General features: G+C 43.3%; 1 protein-coding gene across 11 annotated transcripts in view; it reads left to right on the top strand.

The window, feature by feature from the left end:
* Nucleotides 1–5005: 5005 nt before the first annotated feature.
* LOC122936250 (saxiphilin-like) overlaps nt 5006–21139 on the top strand; it is a 189568-nt gene continuing 173434 nt past the window's right edge. For all 11 annotated transcript variants that reach the window (XM_044292366.1, XM_044292361.1, XM_044292365.1 and 8 more), the window contains exons 1-5: nt 5006–5110; nt 5272–5435; nt 9692–9800; nt 17692–17922; nt 20017–20232. In XM_044292366.1, coding sequence (XP_044148301.1) covers nt 5029–5110; nt 5272–5435; nt 9692–9800; nt 17692–17922; nt 20017–20232 — 802 coding nt within the window. In that variant the 5' untranslated portion in view covers nt 5006–5028. The remainder of the gene's footprint in view (nt 5111–5271; nt 5436–9691; nt 9801–17691; nt 17923–20016; nt 20233–21139) is intronic.

Here is a 21139-nt window from a genome sequence, read left to right as displayed (position 1 = left end):
CGCCGTGATGCTTCGTCTAGGGCGTTAATTACTAATTACAGACGAAGCATCACGGTGAAACCCGGGTCGGGCACTACAGAGATATTTTAATACGTTTTTATAGCTGTATTTTTATCCTTGGAAGCAGGAGTCTGGTGTTATTCAGGTGTAGCGGCATTCAACCTGTTGGACCGGTTTTTGGTATGAGATCCCTTGAACTGACGGCTTCTGACCCACGCCTGCTTCATCTACTAAGCTCCTTTCAGAAGACTCCATGAGATCTCTATCTACGCACCTCACCAGTGAAATTTTGTGAGTACAATCTGTTCGCAAGGCGTTTAAGTGTTGTAACATACTACACTATAGTGTTCTTCTTTATAACAGAGTTTTCGAAAGGAGACACTATCAAGATTTTACACACGTGTTCACTGGCGGAGTTTTGTGAGTATAGCTCATTCACACGATGCGATAGGTGTTTGGGGCTTACTACACCATAGTGCGTTTTCTTATCACATTACAGGTTTCCATACCATTGTTGGGATGTGAGGTGTGCACGTGGTCCTATTAGCTGAAGATCTTACAAAGAGAACTGTAACATACAGAGAAGATTCTTCTCTTGCAGTGCAATCCTTTTTTCTATTTTTTTCATTGAGCGGACTTTTTACCCACATTGTCTTTGTATTTGCAGCACTCGAGGGGACAAGTATTATAAACAGAGACTTTATTTATTTTAGTAATCCATTAGTATTGCTAATGCCCAAAAAAACAGGAGCGGATCCAAAACAGAGATGACACGTGAATGGAATATCTGACAGATCAGAAGAAGGGTCAAATAAATGGTGATGTCATCCAGGCCGAAAAGACAAAATAGTGGCCCAGTCATGGAGGGTGGGAGAACAGCTTGGCCCAATGACATAGTGGTGAGGTGGAAGCAGAATGAGGAGACCACAGAGTGGCCCAGTGACATAGTGGTGAGGTGGCAGCAGCATGAGGAAGCTACAGAGTGGCACAATGACAGTGTGTGGAGGTGGCAGCAGCAGCATGAAGAGGCCACAGAGTGGCCTAGTGACATAGTGTTCAGGTAGCAGCAGCAGCAGCATGAGGAGGCCACAGAGTGGCACAATAACAGAGTGTGGAGGTGGCAGCAGCAGCATGAGGAGGCCACAGAGTGGCAAAGTTACATAGTGTGGAGGTGGCAGCAGTATGAGGAGACCGCAGAGTGGCAAGGTGACATAGTGGGAGGGTGGGTGGCAATAACAGAACCTGCTGATGATGGTTGGTGCAAGAAGTAGCACTTGGCATCAGATGTGTGGCATGAGGCAGGTCGCAGCATCATAATAGTAGCTGAGGCAGGTAGGCAGAAGAAACCGGTCTCTTTTGTCAAGGTTTGGGTGAGGCAGCATGAATGATCTAATCTGATGCATCAGGCATTGATGGGTGGAAATCCTGGCTGATCCACGCCTGATTCATCTTGACAAATGTCAGTCTCTCCACATTTTGGGTGGACTGGTAAGTCCACTCCGCTCGGATGACGCACTACAGGCCGGGAAGGACAGCTTTTCCAGGGCGAATTTGACCAGTTGTGGCCACAAATCCAGTTTGGCTGCCCAATAGTCCAGCGGATCTTCGATAACGGGTGGCAGGGTGCACTTCAAGTATGCCACCACCTGCTGGTTCAGGTTTTGCTCTATATCTAGCTGCTGGTGAGTAGTTTCTTCACTATGCGGGTTAAGAAAGAAGCTCATCAGCGACTCTAGACTCAGGCTGCTGCTGATGGAGCTGGTACTGCTCCTGCCCCCCCCCCCCCACAGTAGCCATGGCAGTGGAACATGAGTGCAGTGGGCCCCCTGGTCAGATCTGTGAGATGATAGACGATGTGGCAGATAGGCAGCTGCCCACTGACTACATAGGGTGTCTCTATAGTAGTTCAGTTTGTCCTCCCTCTCAGCGGGTGTAAAAAAGGACCCCATTTAGGACCGGTAGCAAGGGTCTAATATGATGGAGAGCCAGTAGTCATCCCTCTGGCAAATGGTGACAATTCAGCTGTCACTACACAAGCAAGTGAGCATGCATCGGGACATTTGCTCAAGTGACTCAGAGGGACTTCCTGCCTCCATCTCCACTGTATACTGCCACGGTGTACTTGGGCCATCTGCCTCGTCTTCCTCATCTTCCTCTTGCTCCTGCTCCTCCTCTCCTGTCACCTATGTAGAAAAACCACCCATTTCACTACACATTGTTTGTGCTCCAATGTCCTCCTCCTCCAGTTCAGCCCCCACAGGGCTCATGTGGCCGTGTCCCCTGATGAGCCAGATTTACCAGTATCTTATCCAGGATATGAATCAGTAGAATGACGTTGTTCATCCTGTAGTCCTGGCGAATTACAAATAAAGTGGCCTCCTCAAATGGCCTGAGTAAACGGCAGGTGTCACGCATGAGCTGGCACTGGCTAACATCAAAGTTACACAGGAGAGTACCTTTGTCCTCTTGGCTCATCAAAAAATCGTTTATGGCCTTTCTTTGTATGTATAGTCGGTCCAACATATGGAGGGTGGAATTCCAATGGGTGGAAACATAACGTATCAGCCTATGTTGGGGGATGCCGTTCTGCCGCTGCAGCTCAAGGAGGGTGTGCTTGGTAGTGTACGAGTGGCTTAAGTGCATGCAAAGTTTCCTGGCCATTTTTAGGATGTTTTGAGATGGGTGGAAGACTTCAGGAATTGCTTTACAACCAGATTGAACACGTGCACCATGCAGGGTGCATGGCTCAGCCCTCCTTGATGCAGCGCCGACACCATGTTCTTCTTGTTGTCGATCACCATGGTTCCGACATGGAGCAGCTCCTTCCCTGTGTGACTCAGTTCGCCCAGGCAAACGAGGTGTAGAACAGCGTAACACTGCCATGCCCTGCACATGTGGTATGCTGGAGGAGCACTGTGAATTGTCCCTGCAGTGGAGGCTGAGGACACGATGGAGGATGAGGAGGCAGAGGCGGACATTGTCGTAGGACCAATGGTGTGGAGGCGGAAGCGGCATCACCTGGCCAAGTTGCTGTTGTGGCTGGGCAGGAACCACATTTACCCAGTGCGCTGTAAAGGACATATATTTATAGACAAATATATATATTTAAGGACATATATATATATATATTGTCCTTGACTGTAGCTATACTCAGTCCCTACAGAAGAAAGTCTACATTCACCGACCAATTTTCCTAAAAAATGCTGTATCACAAACAAATTTCACCACTGAATGGCTAATCGACAAATTGTTAGTCCCTACGGAAGATACTCTACAATCACCCATCAATTTTCCCAAAAAAGGCTGTTTCACAAAAAATTCACCACTGAATGGCTAATCGACGCAATTACTCAGTCCCTACAGAAGAAAGTCTACATTTACCGACTACTTTTCCCATAAAAGGCTGTGTCACGAAAAAATTTCACCACTGAATGTCAATGCAAATTCACAGCAGAACGGCTAATAAGAAGTACTTATTTTTCCTAATAATAAGCACCAACAATGTAAATTCACAGCAGAACGGCTAATAACACATACTTATTTTTGCTATTAATACAGCGCAACAATGTCTGTATGACTATGTAAATTCACCACAGAACGGCTAATAACATATACTTATTTTTCCCATTAATACACCCCAACAATGGCTGTATAACAATGTCGGATCACTGCAGACCGGCTAATAAGACGTATTATTTTTCCTATTAATACACCCCAATCACAATTCATTGCAGAACGGCTAATAGGACGTACGTATTTATCCTATGAATGGCTGTAATACAATGGAACTTCACAGCTGAACGGCAAATAATATATATTTTTTGCCACTAATACACGCCAAAAAGGGCTGTAATTTTCCCACTTCACCACAAAACGGCAAATAAGCCCTTTTTTCTTTTCCCCCACTAATACACGCCAAAAAAAGGCTTTAGAACATATAACTGCGGCCGTGAACAGCAAATAAAGTTTTTTTTTTGCCACTAATACACGCCAAAAAGGGCTATAATTTTCTCACAATGCACAACGGCTAATAAGCCCCTTTTTATCCCCACTACTGCACGACAAAAAAGGCTTTAGAACATACATATAACTGCTCCGCACAATGGTTAATAAGCTGGAATTACAGGGGTATTGCAAACCTGAAATGAGCAGCAGTATAATGGCAATTTGGATCCGCAGTCAGTGCAGCAAGGTGTAATATGATTGTTCCTATTACCCAGGCTGTAAACACCCCTATTGAACCCTGTCCTGCTTCAATACTGTGGAATAATCCCTCCCTATCCTTTCCCTACACTTCTAATGCTCTTTCCCTAAACTTCTATTGAACAAAATATAAGTTTTCAAGTCATTCCTAGCACTGTCCCTAGCGCCTGCTTATGTCTCTCCCTGCACTAAGTACACTCGAAAATGGCTGAAGCCAAGATGGCTGAGGGCCTGAGGCTATTTATAGGGCTGTGACATCACAGGGCTGGCTGGCTGCGGATTGGCTGCATGCATGGCATTGTGGGTGATCCCTCATTCCCAGAGTGCCTTGCTTGATGTGCTAACATGTGCAGCAGCCATTTTAGGAAAAAATGTGATTCGTTACCACGAAGCGTGAGGAAATTCGGATTCAGTGCGAATCAAATAATTCCTAAAATTTGGATCAAATTCCACTTCGTCAACTTCGGTTTGCTCATCTCTAGATATGAACTCATTTCCAGTTTCTTTACATACAAGGATGAACTGGTGACACGGTATCACATTTCTCCAGATCTGATCATTCTGAGAAGCATGTTCCCATATAAAGAAGCTGAATGCTGCACACCACAAATAATACTCTAGTAGCTAATATTCCAAGTTGCAAAAACAAAAACTGTCTGCGTGCCCAAAACCAGAGTCTATCAATCACAGTGAGAAGGCAGTGAACAGGTTTTATTGAGAAATAGTTCTACAAACAAGATAAGGACAACTGATCTGCTCACTCAGCCACCCCCTCCTCTTATAAATAGGACACACGAAATGAGATGGGACGAGCAGCCACATTGCATGAAGCACTCTTCATCTAGTGCCCAGAAAGAAGTGAGGATGACTCCTGCTTTCCAAGTCTTACTATGTCTCTGCCTGTTGGGTAAGCACAGACATCCTTTACTACATGTTCATACAATGGCGCCAGTTAAAACAACTTTTTCAGAAAACCCCAAATTCTTGCCACAGTTAAACATTCCTGAATTAATTGGATAGTTTTCTATAAGAATATTATATTATTTTCTTGATTGATCCTAATCATAGGGATGAGCTATGCAGCACCCCAAGCAAGAAATGTACGCTGGTGTGTGACGTCAAATGCAGAAGAAAAAAAGTGCAATGATCTGGTGAACTCGTGCACTGTCAAGGAAATTGTCCTAATATGTGTGAAGAAATCCAGCACTGAGGACTGTATGAGAGCTATCAGTGTGAGTATGTCCTCAAGGAAGTCCATGAAAATTTACAGTATAGTGGCCATGAAGAGGTTGTACTTTTTGAGCAATGTCTTTTTAAAGAGAATTTGTACTGAGTAGTACTGCAGATTCCGAGTCCGGGTCACTATTTTTTATTTTTCTACTGCCCCCCATATCCCCACTGTCAAAACTGCCCCCCATATCCCCACTGACAAAAAAAGGGTCCTTTCACAATAAGCTGATCATAAATTGCCCCTTTCCTGCTGGGAACCCAAGATGCAAAATGCTTGTTCATAGGGTGAAGCAAACGTTTATGCAGCCACCTAAATCATTGTTTGTGCTGTCTAAACAGCGATCTGCTGCCCAGAAACAATGAATCTGTATGGAGTTGAGCAATGGCAGTAGCAATCAGTCATCCCCATACAGTGGAGGGAATCGCTGCACATAAATGCAGTGCTCATATCCACTGCGAGCAGGCAGATGTTGGGAAGGAAGCTCCTTCGAACTCCCATAGCAGTGAATGGAGAGTGCACCTCACAAGCGAGCGCAACTCTCAATTCACCCATAGAAAAAAAATTGAGGGTGCTCACAATTGTGTGGTGTACCTTCGTTCACTTGGGGGCCCCATTATAGAGATAGGTGCAGGTCCCAAAGGTGGAACCCGCAGCTATCGGACAATGGTGGCATATCCTAGCAATATGCCACCAAAGCATGAGATGAGACAACCTCTTTAAAACAAAGGTATAAAGAAAGCTCAACTCAAAACAGACTTGTACTGTAGAGGAAGTTATCTCAAATAGGACACAGGAAATATCAATGGGATTACATCTATTTAGAAATAGAGAAGAGAATTCTACAGTTCCAGCAAATAAAAGGATCTGGGTTAGGTTCAGTGGTATAATAATGATGTGACATTATGGATAGTATAGAAATATTATGGGATTACTCCAGTGTTGGACCAGGGGAGCACCCAGGAATTTTGCTTAGGGGGGGGTCCGAAAGGTAAAAAAATGTGGCATGTGTAGTGCGCTGTGCTAATAAAAATTTTCAAAGCCCCCTTTATATTTAAAAATGCGGGGGAAGGGGTGTAGTGTGTTGCGCTGATTCTTTTACTTGGCGATTCTAAAAGCTCTGTAGGAATAGAACAATGCGGTGACATCACTGGATGTAAGAGGTATCTGGCGGTATGTAGGAGAGGAGATGCTACGGCTCCCCCCCTGCCATTTGCAGAAGGAGGATTCAGAGCTGGGTGAGGACGGTCAAGGGGGGCAGCAGGCCACGGGCGGGTGGCAGATGGTGGGGGGAACCACAGGCCTTGAGCAGGATCTGGGGAGGGAGGAGAGCGGAGGAGATTCCTGGCTGTAGCCGGCTGTTTATTGTATGATGTGAAGCAGGCAGTGCAGCCAGGACAGACCTCCCCCTCTCTCCGTATGATGTGTAGAGACAGGCCGCAACTATAGAATGTCAGCTGTACAGTGTTTGTTGGGAGTGGCCTATTATATGTAGGAGGGGCTTTTAATAATGGGCAGGGCCCCATCCATTATTAAAAGCCCCTCCTACATATAATAGGCCACTCCCAACAAACACTGTACAGCTGACATTCTATAGTTGAGGCCTGTCTCTACACATCATACGGAGAGGGGAGGCCTGTCCTGGCTGCACTGCCTGCTTCACATCATACAATAAACAGCAGGCTACAGCCAGAAAGCTCCTCCGCTCTCCTCCCTCACCAGATCCTGCTCAAGGCCTGTGGTTCCCCCCACCAGCTGCCCCCCTTGACCGTCCTCACCCAGCTCTGAATCCTCCTTCTGCAAATGGCAGGGGGAGGAGCCGTAGCATCTCCTCTCCTACATAGCGCCAGATACCTCTTACATCCAGTGATGTCACCTTTGTTGTAGACGTTCTCTTTCTTTATCTTCTCCATTCACACCAGACCGCCATGATGATTTTTCAGCCATCTCCCATCTCTGCAGAGATTAACAAACAGACATTAGTTTCCCACATTTCCATCATCTTCACATCTTCTGAACACCCTTTCCTGCCACCCCCAATACTATACTGCAGAAACAGTCCCTCTGGAAATACTACTACCACACAGATAGTGCCCCCTTCAGCAATTATTGGCACACAGTGCTCTAAAAAATACCTGCGCCCAGACAATAATATTATAAAGATAATGTCCCCCAAAAATGATTGTGCTAAGCTGATACTGTGGCAGGGTGCCCCCCAAAGTAACAGGGCTCCCCAAAATAGAAATAATTCTCTGCCAGAGCACACTTAGTAGTAATAATGCCCCTATAGTGCCCATACTAGTAATCATGTTCCTCATAGCCCCCCCAGTAGTAGCAAAGCTACGCATAATACCTCCTAGTACTAATAATTCTCCCTACAATATGACAGTACATGAAATACCCCTGCTTAGCGCCCGCTGTTGAGATAATGTCCCCACAATGTATGCCAATATAAAATACCCCTATATAGTGCCCGAGTAAATGCCCTCATCGTGCTCCTCTCCCCCTTCCCCATAGTGTCCCCCATAATATGTCAGTAAAAAATGCCCCTTCTAAGTGCCACCATATGCCCCAATAGTGCTCCTCTCCCCCATAGTGCCCCCAAATAATGCCCCATAGTGCCGCTCTCCCCTATAGTGCCTCCCATAATGTGCCAGTAAAAAAATGCCCCCTTAGTGCCACCAGATGCCATAATGCCCCCCATAATGTTCCAATAAGAATAAAGGCCCCTTTAGAGCCCCCACTTCCCCTTAGTGCCCCCAAATAATGCCCCTATAGTGCCACCAGATGCCCCATAGTGCCATTATCCCCTATAGTGCCCCCATTATGTGTCAATAAAAAAAAAGCCCCTTTAGACCCCCAGATGCCCCCATAGTGCTCCTCTCCCCCATGGTGCCGCCCCATAATGTGCCAGTAAAAAATGCCCCTTCGAAGTGCCACCATATGCCCCAATAGTGCTCCACTCCTCCATAGTGCCGCCCTCCCCTATAGTGCCTCCCATAATGTGCCAGTAAAAAATGCCCCCTTAGTGCCACCAGATGCCATAATGCCCCCCATGTGCCAATAAGAAAAAAAGGCCTCTTTAGAACCCCCACTTCCCCATAGTGCCCCCAAATAATGCCCCTATAGTGCCACCAGATGCCCCATAGTGCCGTTCTCCCTTATAGTGCCCCCCATAATGTGTAAAAAAGCCCCTTTAGAGCCCCCATAGTGCTCCTCTCCCCCATGGTGCCCCCCAAATAATGCCCCTATAGTGCCATCAGATGCATCATAGTGCCGTTCTCCCCTATAGTGCCCCCCATAGTGTGTAAAAAAAAAAGCCCCTTTAGAGCCCCCATAGTGCTCCTTTCTCTCATGCCCCCCCCCCATAATGTGCCAGTAACAAGTGCCACCCCAAAAAAATGGGGCTGTAAGAATTGTCAGATGCCCCCATAGTGCTCCTCTCCCCCATGGTGCCCCCCCATAATGTGCCAGTAATAAGTGCCACCCCAAAAAAATGGGGGGGTTGTAAGAACTGTCAGATGCCCCCATAGTGCCAGCTCCCCCTCTCCAAAAAAAAATAATACACTGATACTTACCTCCTTCAGCAGCAATGTGAAGCAGGCCTCTTGCGGGCTGTGTCCCTGCTGTGTGCTGCCCGGCTCAGGCATGCACAGACCCGAGAGCCGGATCCGTTTTGCCGGAACACCTAGTTCCGGCAAACAACGCTAGTGTGAAAGTACCCTTACCAACATGCAAAGCATTGTGAGAGCTCTTATGGTAGAGCAAAGGTTTAGGTCAGATGTTTATTTGCTCTGACAACCAACAGAACATTCAAATATGTTGTGGAAGAAACAGAAACAAATAGAGACGTACTGTACCTTCAAACAGATGAGCAGCTAGGAGTCGAACCCCCACCTATCTGATATTGATGACCTGTCCTGATGCCATAGCAGTGAAATTGGTATTCTGGTGTAAAATAAATATTTTTAAATACCTTTAGGATATTTCAGTAGAGTAGATCCATTTTAGCTAAAGCGGAGACAGGCAATACTGAGATTCTCTTGCTTTTGACTGTTTACATGGGTAGTCCATTAATTTAACAGTGTCATTCTCAATCTATCCTGCTGAGGCACGACAGGGAAATTAAACATTTGTTGTTGGATTTACCCATAGATTCAGCTGATCACTGAGGGCTGCTGTGATCGACTGATTTTTGGGAAAACACTCTTAAAAATAATAGAAAAGTTCAATATCAACAATGAAAGTATTGTTTTTCAGGCTGGAGAAGCAGATGCTATTTCTCTGGATAGTGAAAATATTTACAAAGCTTCATTAAATCCTTTTGATTTGAAGCCCATCATGACCGAAACATATCCTTCCCAGAAAGGTAAGTAGTAACTGCATATGTCTGGATTTTTTTTTTTCATTACTGTGAAAAAAATTACTTAAAGTTAAAAAGTATAAAAACCAGCCTAAGTCTACAGCCTGAAGGTGCCTATATATGTTAGATTTCTACCTAATGTGTATGGTGGTCACCCAACTTTCTCTTGATGGCAGATGTCGGCAGAAAAAAGGATATTTCTACCTAATCCTTTATTTTCTCTCTCGCCATTGAAAACACTTTCATGCTGAGCTGAACATCTGAGCGTCTATTTATATGGGGGAGTCAGGTGGAAAATTTGTTCTGCTAAAAGAAAAGAAGTAGATAAGTAGATAACTGATGAACCCGCTCCACACAGGGGTCAGATCATAATAAAGGTCATTAGTGACCAAAACGTTGGGACTTCTTTTGACGGCCTCATATACTGTTACATATTCTGGATGAAAATTAAACACAAATTGATGTAACTACACAAATATGCATTAAAGCATCACTTGAAAAAGAGTCCTTGGTGTGCCATAGATCTTCCTTTCTATAACGGACTGACTTTTGTCCTCTATGAGCACCCACCACTAGAGGCTGTGCAGATCAAATTCTTATGAAAAAGGGGACAGTCTACTGGACATTGCTAGAACCTTGCACAAGCCAGCTTACTTTTTTAAAAAGCATTTCACGACTCAGTAAATGATGTGCGCCATGGAGGGAGTATTTGTTATTTCCCCCAGGTTCAGGATGACCACGATGTTGCGGCCATTGTCTTTGATCACCTTGCCCAGTTGGAGTCGGTGAGGTGACAGCCAGCAGGATGTTTGCTGCTTCATGTACTTTAGCAACTGCTCGCCTGTTTAGTTACCCTTTCCCAGCTTGATCAGCTTCAACACTGCATGGCAACGCTTGACTTGACATATGTGTTAGGAAGGAGGGGGAGCGGGAGCGATGATGTGCTCTGTAGTGTTGAGATCGAATATTTGAATCGCATATTTGAATCGTGAATATCGCACTTCGAGAATTTGCAAATATTTAGAATATAGTGCTATAGATTCGTATTCGCGAATAGTGTTAAATAATCGCGAGTTTATCGCAAATTTATCATGAAAATATTACATTGCAAATTTGAATATTGCCTATGCCACTCATCACTAGTGCTCTGCTCCTGTTGGGGATGGGAGTGTGTCCATGAAGGAGGAAGTGGAGGAGGCAGATAAGTTCCTGGTGTGGAAGCCAGCCAGATGCAATCATTGTGGGGGGGGGTTCAAAAGGACCCGGCCATGTTGCTATGGTGCTGCCTTGCCGCTACCACAAAAAAACATTGACCCAGTTGGCCATGAAAGACATGTACTATTGCTGTCCATAACAGCTGCCCTAGGTGTCATCCTGGAGCATCAGAATCAGAAGGAGTGACCCGCTTTCTTTGCCACGTGAGAGTACAATGCACTATTAAATGGTACGGCAGCGACTACACCAAAAGCAACTTGGCCAGGTTAGGGTTCAGCTTGTAGGAAAATTAATTGCTGGTCAAGAAAAGTTTTTTATATCATTCCGTTATAGATGTCTCACAATGGAGCAGAAAACAAGGAGGAGGAGGAGACTTAGGCTACTTTCACACTAGAGTTAATATTTTCCAGTATCGAGATCCGTCATAGGGTCTTAATTAGAGATGAGTGAATTGAATCCCACGAAGTGGAATTTGATCCGAATTTCAGGATAAATTCGATTTGCCTCGAAGCCGAATTTTCTTGTGCTTTGTGTTAGCGAATCGATTTAACCTGAAATAGTGCAAAAAATAAAAAAAATTATACTTACCTCCTCCATTTGCTCGCAACGGGCCACCAGCCGCCATCTTGATTGAAGATCTGTGCCAAAATCCTGTGCATGGTGACGTGTGATGTCACCATGCTGGCTGGCGTGATGACATAATCTGGCGCCGTGCGAGATTTCGCTCCAGATCTTCAAGCAAGATGGCGGCGGCCAGTCCCTCACGAGCAAATGGAGGCGGTCAGTTTGATTACATTTTTTAAATGTTAATTTCACACTGTTTTTACACTCATGTATGAACACGGCATCTGAGGTGTAAAATGACGGGGGGCGGGGGGGGGGGCGCTATTGCAGCTCCCTGTCATTGCACCCACTACTTACCAAAAAATGCTCTTCATGACAAAGTAATTCGTAACGGAGCAAATTTTTTTGTAAAATTCAGCGAATAAGCTGAATCGAACTTTTCATAAATTCACTCATCTTTAGTCTCAATACGGGAAAAAAAAACGCTTCCGTTTTGTCCCCATTCATAATTCAGTATCTGCACCACTATCAGATTTGGGCCTAATGTATTTTGTGTGTTAAAATATGCAGATTCAGAAAAAAAAGCTTTCTGTAGTGTAAAACACAAGTTGTCAACCTACTATGAGATTATTCCCCCCCGTAATAGAAATATTTGTAGTAGAAATTCACTTGCATCAGACTTTGTGTAAGGAAAGGTAAATCTCTTCACCACTCAGACAAAGGTGTTATTATGTTCAGTTCTGCTGAGCACTGCCTCCTCCTGCCCAGTCTGCTCACCTTTTATTTCTCACTCACAAAAGGATGTAACAATAGAAAAGGGGCCGGCCCGTCACCCGACCACTTACTTCATGTAATAAGGATACAGGAAGTGATGACATACAGGAAGTAATGATACCGGAAGATGAGAAACCACCATCATTTAAAATAAAATAACAAGGGACAACTTCCAGCCATTGCCAAAGCGTTTAGAGGATCTGTTGGGTTCTTGGGATATTCCATTTATTTCATGGTTCGGGCAAAGAACACTGATTAAAACAATACTGCTGCCCACTGTTCTTTACTATCTGCAAGCATTGCCGATCCCAATCCCAAAGGCTTATTTTGTAAAAATGCAAGGAATCTTATCTAAATTCCTATGGGGTGGTAAGAGATCTAGGCTACCTCTCACTCTTATGGTGCAACACCCTAGAAATGGGGGGCTTGGTATTCCAGATCGATATACCTATAATAAGGCAGTAATTGCACTTAGATGCCTAGAATGGTTGAGACCCTACTCAGAACGGTTAGCCCTAACTACAGAAGATAATATGTTAAATCTCCCACTTCATTCCCTCATTTTCTTAGACCAATCCCCAAAACACGCTAAATTACAAACATATACCATCATCACTAAGTATGCTTTGGACATGTGGAAAGACTCTAAATGGAAAAAGCATCTATTAACTAATTATCTCGCCTTGATGCAGGTTCGAGATGTACTTTGCCACTCCTCAACCCAGTTCTGGGAAACCATATCGGACAGAGCGAAAGCTATTGCCACTCCGGTTTCTTCGCTATGTCCAGATAATGATGTCCCAACTTTCGAAGACCTGGAGAAACACCCTACGGTAGCATGCCTTTCAAATTTCCAAAAAGCTCATTTTATTCACTCTATGAAGTCCCACCTCATAAATGTTAGTGTACCTTTAGAAAAATCAGTTTTTGAGAAAATGGCTCTGCAACTAAAAGACTCAAAGGGAAAGGTATCTAAATTATACAGCCTTCTATTGGCCCTATCATACCCGGACTACTTTCATATCAAAATAGGAGAGTGAGCTAAATATCCAGTTTTCAGCGAAGGAAATACATAGTGTCCTGAAAGCTCCTCATGGGGTGTCCAGGTGTGTCAAACTACAAGAGAATAGCTATAAGGTACTTACTCAATGGTACTATACGCCACAAAGAATTAACTGCATGTTTCCTGAATGCAGCCCCAACTGCTGGAGATGTGAGCGGGACATAGGCACCCACAGCCATTTATGGTGGAATTGCACTAGGATTGCTTCCTACTGGCGTGAGATATGTAAAGTCATTTCTGAGATCTGTAAGATGCCGTTTCCGGCCTCTCCGAAGGTGTGTCTCTTTGGGGTGTTCGGGGATCTCAGGTGCCCTAGAGATACACAAAGGTTGAGTCAGATTCTATTGGCAGCTTCCAGAATACTCATCGCAGTTTACTGGAAAAAGACTGAGATGCCCCTAATAAAACAATGGATTAATAGATGTGATCAATTGTACCGCCTTGAGCAGATAGCTCACTGGGAAGCCCAAACACCACACAGATTTGAGGCGATTTGGAAACCTTGGAAGAATTATAGAGGTTTTTCAAACTGATTTGCATAGCAATATGGTTTCGTGAACATCAATGATATCGCTGCACTAATTACTCTGGAACAAGTCCTACCTGTCTGCAATATTATTGATGCTTCCCCTCCCCTTCCCTTTCCTTCCCTCGGACCTTCCTACATCCCACCCTGTTTCTGTTTGTTATTCTTTGATTTGATTTTTCCCATTTGATTGTACTGTATCAGATGTATTCTTATATTGGCGCCCTTGCAGGGCAAGCAACGAGTGTACGTCCTAACTGTTGTAAAACCAATAAAAATAATTTTAAAACAAACATAAAATAAAATAACAAACACAGGTATACTATATCCTCCCATTACCACTGGAGTTAACTTTATCCAGCCTTGCTCAGTGATCAATGCCAATTAAAGTTACTATGATCCTCATGCATGTTTATTTACAGGACAGCGTCATTATCTCCAGCGGCTGATCAGGCGCACTAGAGACAACAAACGCACATTCCTTTCATATATAGTTCTCTTAACAAATGCATCCATGAAAAACCAATAAATCCGTGTCTTGCGCGGGGCGTTAGCCGGCGTCCATACATTCGGCAAGAAAACACTGATCTGCTGAACACACATTAGTCTCCCCCGGCCCACAGCCCAGCGCATAGTACATTGGACCATTCGCCGACGGAGACCACTGCGCCCAGCAGCCGTGTCTCCACATACACAAGAAGATATCCACTCCAATGGTTTACCCTGACACTGAGAGACATTATGACAATACACAATATATTAGAAACAAATCCTAATAAAATTTCCACAACACCACACACACACACACACACACACACACAAACCAACACAACAATTGTCTGGAGATGCACCAACACAGATTTCAGCCTAGTATTTAACATTATCACTCGGAGATATAAACCGCTACTCTTTTTTTTTATAAGACACACATAATGTATACTTTTTTTTTACCCAAACCCAAACAAAAAAATTAACTGTCTGGAGAGGGATCGACACAGATTTAGGCATAGTATTTAATGTTATCATTCAGAGATATAAACTGCTACCCTCTGTATAGTAAGACAAACGTATACACTATTTTCCCAAACCCAAAAAAATAAAAAAATAAATTTGAACTGTTTGCAGCTGCCCTGACACAGATTTCAGACTGGTAGTTCACCTTTTCACTGAGAGTTCAAATGCTATCTATACTTTGGATGGTAAAACACATGTTGTACAGTTATGAGCTTATTCCACTCCTCCCCTTCTGTTAAAAAGTCTTTGCAGGTAAGTTCTTTTTGAGGTTCTGCGGCAGCTGCAATTGTGTTAGAAGGCAGTAATTGCAGTTAGAAGGCCTTGCCAGGCATACCCAGCATCAGCTCTTCATGTCTAGCTCCCTGGCTGACAGCTTTCCCTGACTTTCCCTATTATATGCAATTCTTCTTCTTTCTAGCCTTTCCCTTCACTGTCCCTCACACTAAAATGCATACTTGATTGTACACTGTGCCTAAGGTCATTTTCTGTCAGACACTGCAAGACCAATGCACAGCCCAACACAGAATGACATTCTGCTTGTTCTGCAAGGGCATCACTGCCTTCTGTTGCACTAATTGGCTCATCCAGGCCATCTGTCAGCCTGTGAGCCAATCAGGGCAAGCCCCCACCCCCACTTCCTCTTATGGTCATGTGGGCATCCTTGTTCTTCTTTCCTAGTGCCTTTTCTCGCTGACTGTGTGCCATTTTACTGGATTTCTCTGAAACTAACCTGAAAAGCTTTGGGGTTGCCTGCTGGACTACATTTTGGGAAGTTACTAACTGTTCGCTCATCTCTATTTAAAAACAAACACTACAAGTAGCAGCAAAAGGTATAGACATATGTAAACACTGAAAACATGGATTATCATGAATTGTATTACTGGTATACTTACTATACATGAAAAGTTGAGATTATTTGCACACAAAAAAAAATGTGTGGGTTCAATGACAGTGACTCAATTATTTAATTTTTTTTTCCCAAAGTGAATAGAGAAAGACACGCATGCATGGCCACCTCTCCATTCCTAGAGATGCACATCAGCGCTTCTTTCTTGTAACAAGTGCAAGTCCCTGAGGTGTAGATATTACAAAAATTTACAGATGGCACAGCCTCTTTAAGAGATTTTTTGAAACTATCGGTGTAATTAAAACCTCTGGAGCAGTGTTAGCAAAAATAGGACAGCTATTTATGTCAAATTATAGATAGCAAGATTGAAACGAGGTGGAGGAGTGTGACCTATATTGTCTTCCACTTACAATGCTGTTCTAACACCTCTCCTGAGGCAGTTTAATCACATCTTCATCTATGCAAGTTGAAATCAACATCTTACTTCCATAAGGTTCTTGACCTCGTGTTGATCATGATAAACAGATTATGCAGACTAATTATATATCGCCAGAGAAAAGTCATTCAGATAACTAGTGAAACATCTTCAACAGAAAATTTAAGTCCAATTACTCTGACTTATTAATACTGACATATCATGACCGGGATGAATGGGATCCTCCATAAAATGAATACAATTTTTTGATTTAACAGCTAAAATCACAAATGTTAGAATCAACATAACAAATGAAAAGGAAGAAAAATGCTGCAATAGTTGACATTGCTTTTGACTTGTCCCCTAAAGAACCATAACTAATGTTGGGACATTGCTAGGAATGGACTCTGTCCTTGTGGTTCTTTATGTAATTTCTCTTGTACACCAGTGGATTGACATTGGGGGATGGGAGACTGGTTTTGCTATCTTTGTTGTCATTTCAGCTGGGTACTGATAATGGCAAGGCAGTGATTAGCATGCAGACTCTGAAGAGATTGAATGAAGCAATAGAAAAAAAATAGATAATCTTTCTATTGTGTCATGGGAAATAGGAAAGAAGTCAGTGGAATTATATTGTATTATGTTCTTTATTAAAGGGGTTGTCCAAGATATATTTATTGATGACCTATCCTCAGGATAGGTCATCAATATCAGATCGGCTGGGGTCACCCGGCACCCCCGCCGATCAGCTGTTTGAAGAGAAGGCACGCACCGTGCCAGCGCTGCCTCCTCTTCACTGTTTACCTTCTAGCCGTTGCATCTGCCGCGGTGAGCAGGTGTAATTACACCCAAGACGTTCCATTTATTACAATGGTACAGATCGCTTCTATACAGCGATCCGTACCATTGAAATGAATGGGACGGCATGGGTGTAATTACACCTGCTCACCGCGGCAGATGCAACGGCTAGAAGGTAAACAGTGAAGAGGAGGCAGCGCTGGCACGGCGCGTGCCTTCTCTTCAAACAGCTGATCGGCGGGGGTGCCGGGTGACCCCAGCCGATATGATATTGATGACCTATCCTGAGGATAGGTCATCAATAAATATAACTTGGACAACCCCTTTAACTCTTCATAACTCTTTATGAACTGCTTTTTTATTTTGAATGGTTTTATGCATTTTTTTTTTTACTTTTCCAGTCCAGGTTTTTGAGATCTCTTGGGTATGTGTTTTAAATAATGCCCCCTGTTCTATACTTTTGTTGTAACCCGAAGGAGGTGGTTCGTCCTCCAAAACGCATTGTACGTTAGAAGCAACTTCATGTCAATTGTTATTCATTTATTTAAATACAAGTTTTAAGATCCTGTGTCCAGAAACCTGCATTTTTCCTTTCTTGTACAGGTACAGGTGGTCCTGATTATATGGCACCTAACCAAATTTAGTTTATTTTAACAGAACTTTTAATTTTTTTCAATATAGAAATCAAGGTAAATCAGGGGCCTTGTCAAAAGGAACGCCAGCGGCAACGTGAACGAGGACGACCCCTACTGGGTGCTTTTGAACCCAAGTGTGATGAAAAAGGAAACTATCAACCAAAGCAATGTCATGGCAGCACCGGCTACTGCTGGTGTGTTAATGAAGAAGGTAAAACGATTGATGGTACAAAAACTCCACCAGGACAGAAGTCTGTAACCTGTGAAGACCATCAACGTAAGACACAGTTTTTAATTTTATTTAGTAATCTGCTGTACACATGCATAGAAAATATATATTACATGCCAATCTAATTGATTATTGAGGATCCTACCTCTGGGAATCCCACTGATCACAAGGATGGACACCCCATACTCATCAGGGACCTTTGAAATAAATGAATAAGCATGTAGAACATGCAGACTGCCACTCCATTCATCTCTACTGGAGTTCCAAAGACAGCTGAGTACAGTGCTCAGCTATTTCAGGAACTCCCACAGAGGTGAGTGGAGAGGCAGTGCACACGCTCATCCTGGTGCTCCATTCATTTTGGGAGACCCCTTGAAGTACAGAGTCCTGTTTCTGTGATCTATCTGGGTCTCAGTGGTAATACCCCCACCAATCTGATAGTTATCCCCTATCCATAATGTGTCACAACCAGAATATACCTTTAGGGCAGGCCTCTTAAACTGCGGCCCTCCAGCTGTTGCAAAACTCCAACTCCCACAATGCCCTGCTGTAGGCTGATACCTGTAGGCTGTCCGGGCATGCTGGGAGTTGTAGTTTTGCAACAGCTGGAGGGCCGCAGTTTGAGATCCCTGCTTTAGGGGACAGTGACACAACAGCTTTTTCAATGGCTATAGGCTGTCACTCACTGTGGCCGGACAGTTTGATGACATGTTGACACGTCAGAGGGCGTGAGATTTGGCACGTTTTCTTCAATGAAGATGGCCGCGTCGGCCTCTCTGCGAGCAAATGGATCAGGTATGTATTTTTTTGTTTTTTGCCGCCATTTCAGAAAAATAATTATTTGATACCATGAAGTACAAGGAAATTCGACTTTGTGACGACTCAAATTTTTTCACTCAACACTAGTTGTGAGTCATACTCTAGTCATCCCAATTTTTAAGAATAGCTATTTACTACTGTATGCGGTTCATTTACAATATATGGATTTGTATGTCTATTAAGGGTACTTTCACAGTAGCGTTAAAGTTTTCTGGTATTGAGTCCTAGGGGCTCAATACCGGAAGAAAAATGCTTCCGTTTTATCCTAATGCATTCTATATGGAGTGCAATCTGTTCAGTATGTATCAGGATGTCTTCAGTTCAGTCACTTTTACAGTATTTGGCTGGAGAAAATACTGCAGCATGCTGTGGTATTTTCTCCGGCCAAAATTCGGGAACACTTGCTAGAATGCCGGATCCGGCATTAATTTCCATTGAAATGTATTAATGCTGGATCCGGTACCAAGTGTTCCGGAAAAACGGATGCCGTTTGCCTGTCTGCGCATTTGAAGACTTTTAAAAATGCGGAAAAAATAAATACCGGATCCGTTTTCCGGATGACATCGGAGAGACGGATACGGTATTTCAATGCATTTGTCAGACGGATCCGCATCCGGCTCGGGAAAAAAATGCTATCCGTTTGCACATAGATTTCCGGATCTGGCAGGCAGTTCCGGCAACGGAACTGCCTGCCGGAATCCTCTAACGCTAGTGTGAAAGTATCCTAAGGCTAATGCACACAAACTTATTTTTTTCCTGTGTTGATTCCGGATTTTTTTCCGTCCATATGGGGAACCATGCACTTAAAAGAAAAAAGAAATTACCCAGTGTGCATTCTGTGTCCGTATGTCCGCATGGCCGTTCCGCCAAAATTAGAACATGTCCTATTATTGCCCACATTACAGTCAAGGATAGTACTGTTCTACTAGGGACCGGACATTCTGTTCTGCAAAATGCAGAATGCACATGAGCGGTATCCGTGCTTGGTAGATCCGTAGTCATATGCATGAGCCCTCATGGGATCCTTCTGTTACTGTATATGTGATTTTCTGTCTTAAATTTTTTTTTTAATGCATTGTAAAATAAAATTTATATTTATATATTTATAAAATATTTTAAATATAATATATTTTATATTGAGATACTGTGTGGTTGTATGTATAGGGGAATATCAAATTCAAGATTAGATAAGGGTAGACACATCTGTACTATGCAGGTCATAGGATACTGCAATCCACCATGAAACATTACATCTCTATCATATGAATAGTTCTTCCTGATTGTCCTTCTTGATTGTTCATTGTGTTTTTATATCTCATACAGAAAGTACCCCTTGTTTGAGGCATCGCCAGAGCGTGCTCGGAGCAAATAAACCCCAAATAGGGGCATTTGTGCCAGATTGTGATGAAAAAGGCAACTACAGTCCAAAGCAGTGTTTTGGCAGCACTGGTTACTGTTGGTGTGTGGACGAACATGGTGATGAAATAGAAGGTGTAAGAGCCAAACAGGGCAAGGTTAACATAACGTGTGAATATACAGGTACAGTATTAGACTGTTCAATACATGTTGCTGTAATTTCCATTGCTACATTGGGCTATGTAGGTTTCCTTATCTGATCTAATGCTACTTTTGATAACCACTTGTGCTGCTGCATTTTTTTTTCTTGCTTATTGTGAAAGATGCTTAAATATTACTTTATACTAGAGGACACACATACAGGGAGTGCAGAATTATTAGGCAAGTTGTATTTTTGAGGATTAATTTTATTATTGAACAACAACCATGTTCTTCATGAACCCAAAAAACTCATTAATATCAAAGCTGAATATTTTTGGAAGTAGTTTTTAGTTTGTTTTTAGTTTTAGCTATTTTAGGGGGATATCTGTGTGTGCAGGTGACTATTACTGTGCATAATTATTAGGCAACTTAACAAAAAACTAATATATACCAATTTCAATTATTTATTTTTACCAGTGAAACCAATTTAACATCTCAACATTCACAAATATACATTTCTGACATTCAAAAACAAAAACAAATCAGTGACCAATATAGCCACCTTTCTTTGCAAGGACACTCAAAAGCCTGCCATCCATGGATTCTGTCAGTGTTTTGATCTGTTCACCATCAACATTGCGTGCAGCAGCAACCACAGCCTCCCAGACACTGTTCAGAGGGTTGTACTGTTTTCCCTCCTTGTAAATCTCACATTTGATGATGGACCTCAGGTTCTCAATGGGGTTCAGATCAGGTGAACAAGGAGGCCATGTCATTAGATTTTCTTCTTTTATACCCTTTCTTGCCAGCCACGCTGTGGAGTACTTGGACGCGTGTGATGGAGCATTGTCCTGCATGAAAATCATGTTTTTCTTGAAGGATGCAGACTTCTTCCTGTACCACTGCTTGAAGAAGGTGTCTTCCAGAAACTGGCAGTAGGACTGGGAGT

This window comes from Bufo gargarizans, chromosome 4 (genome assembly GCF_014858855.1).
Source record: "Bufo gargarizans isolate SCDJY-AF-19 chromosome 4, ASM1485885v1, whole genome shotgun sequence".
Lineage (NCBI taxonomy): Eukaryota > Metazoa > Chordata > Amphibia > Anura > Bufonidae > Bufo > Bufo gargarizans.
The sequence above is the reverse complement of the archived record's forward strand: the minus strand, read 5'-3'. Positions and strand labels throughout refer to the sequence as shown.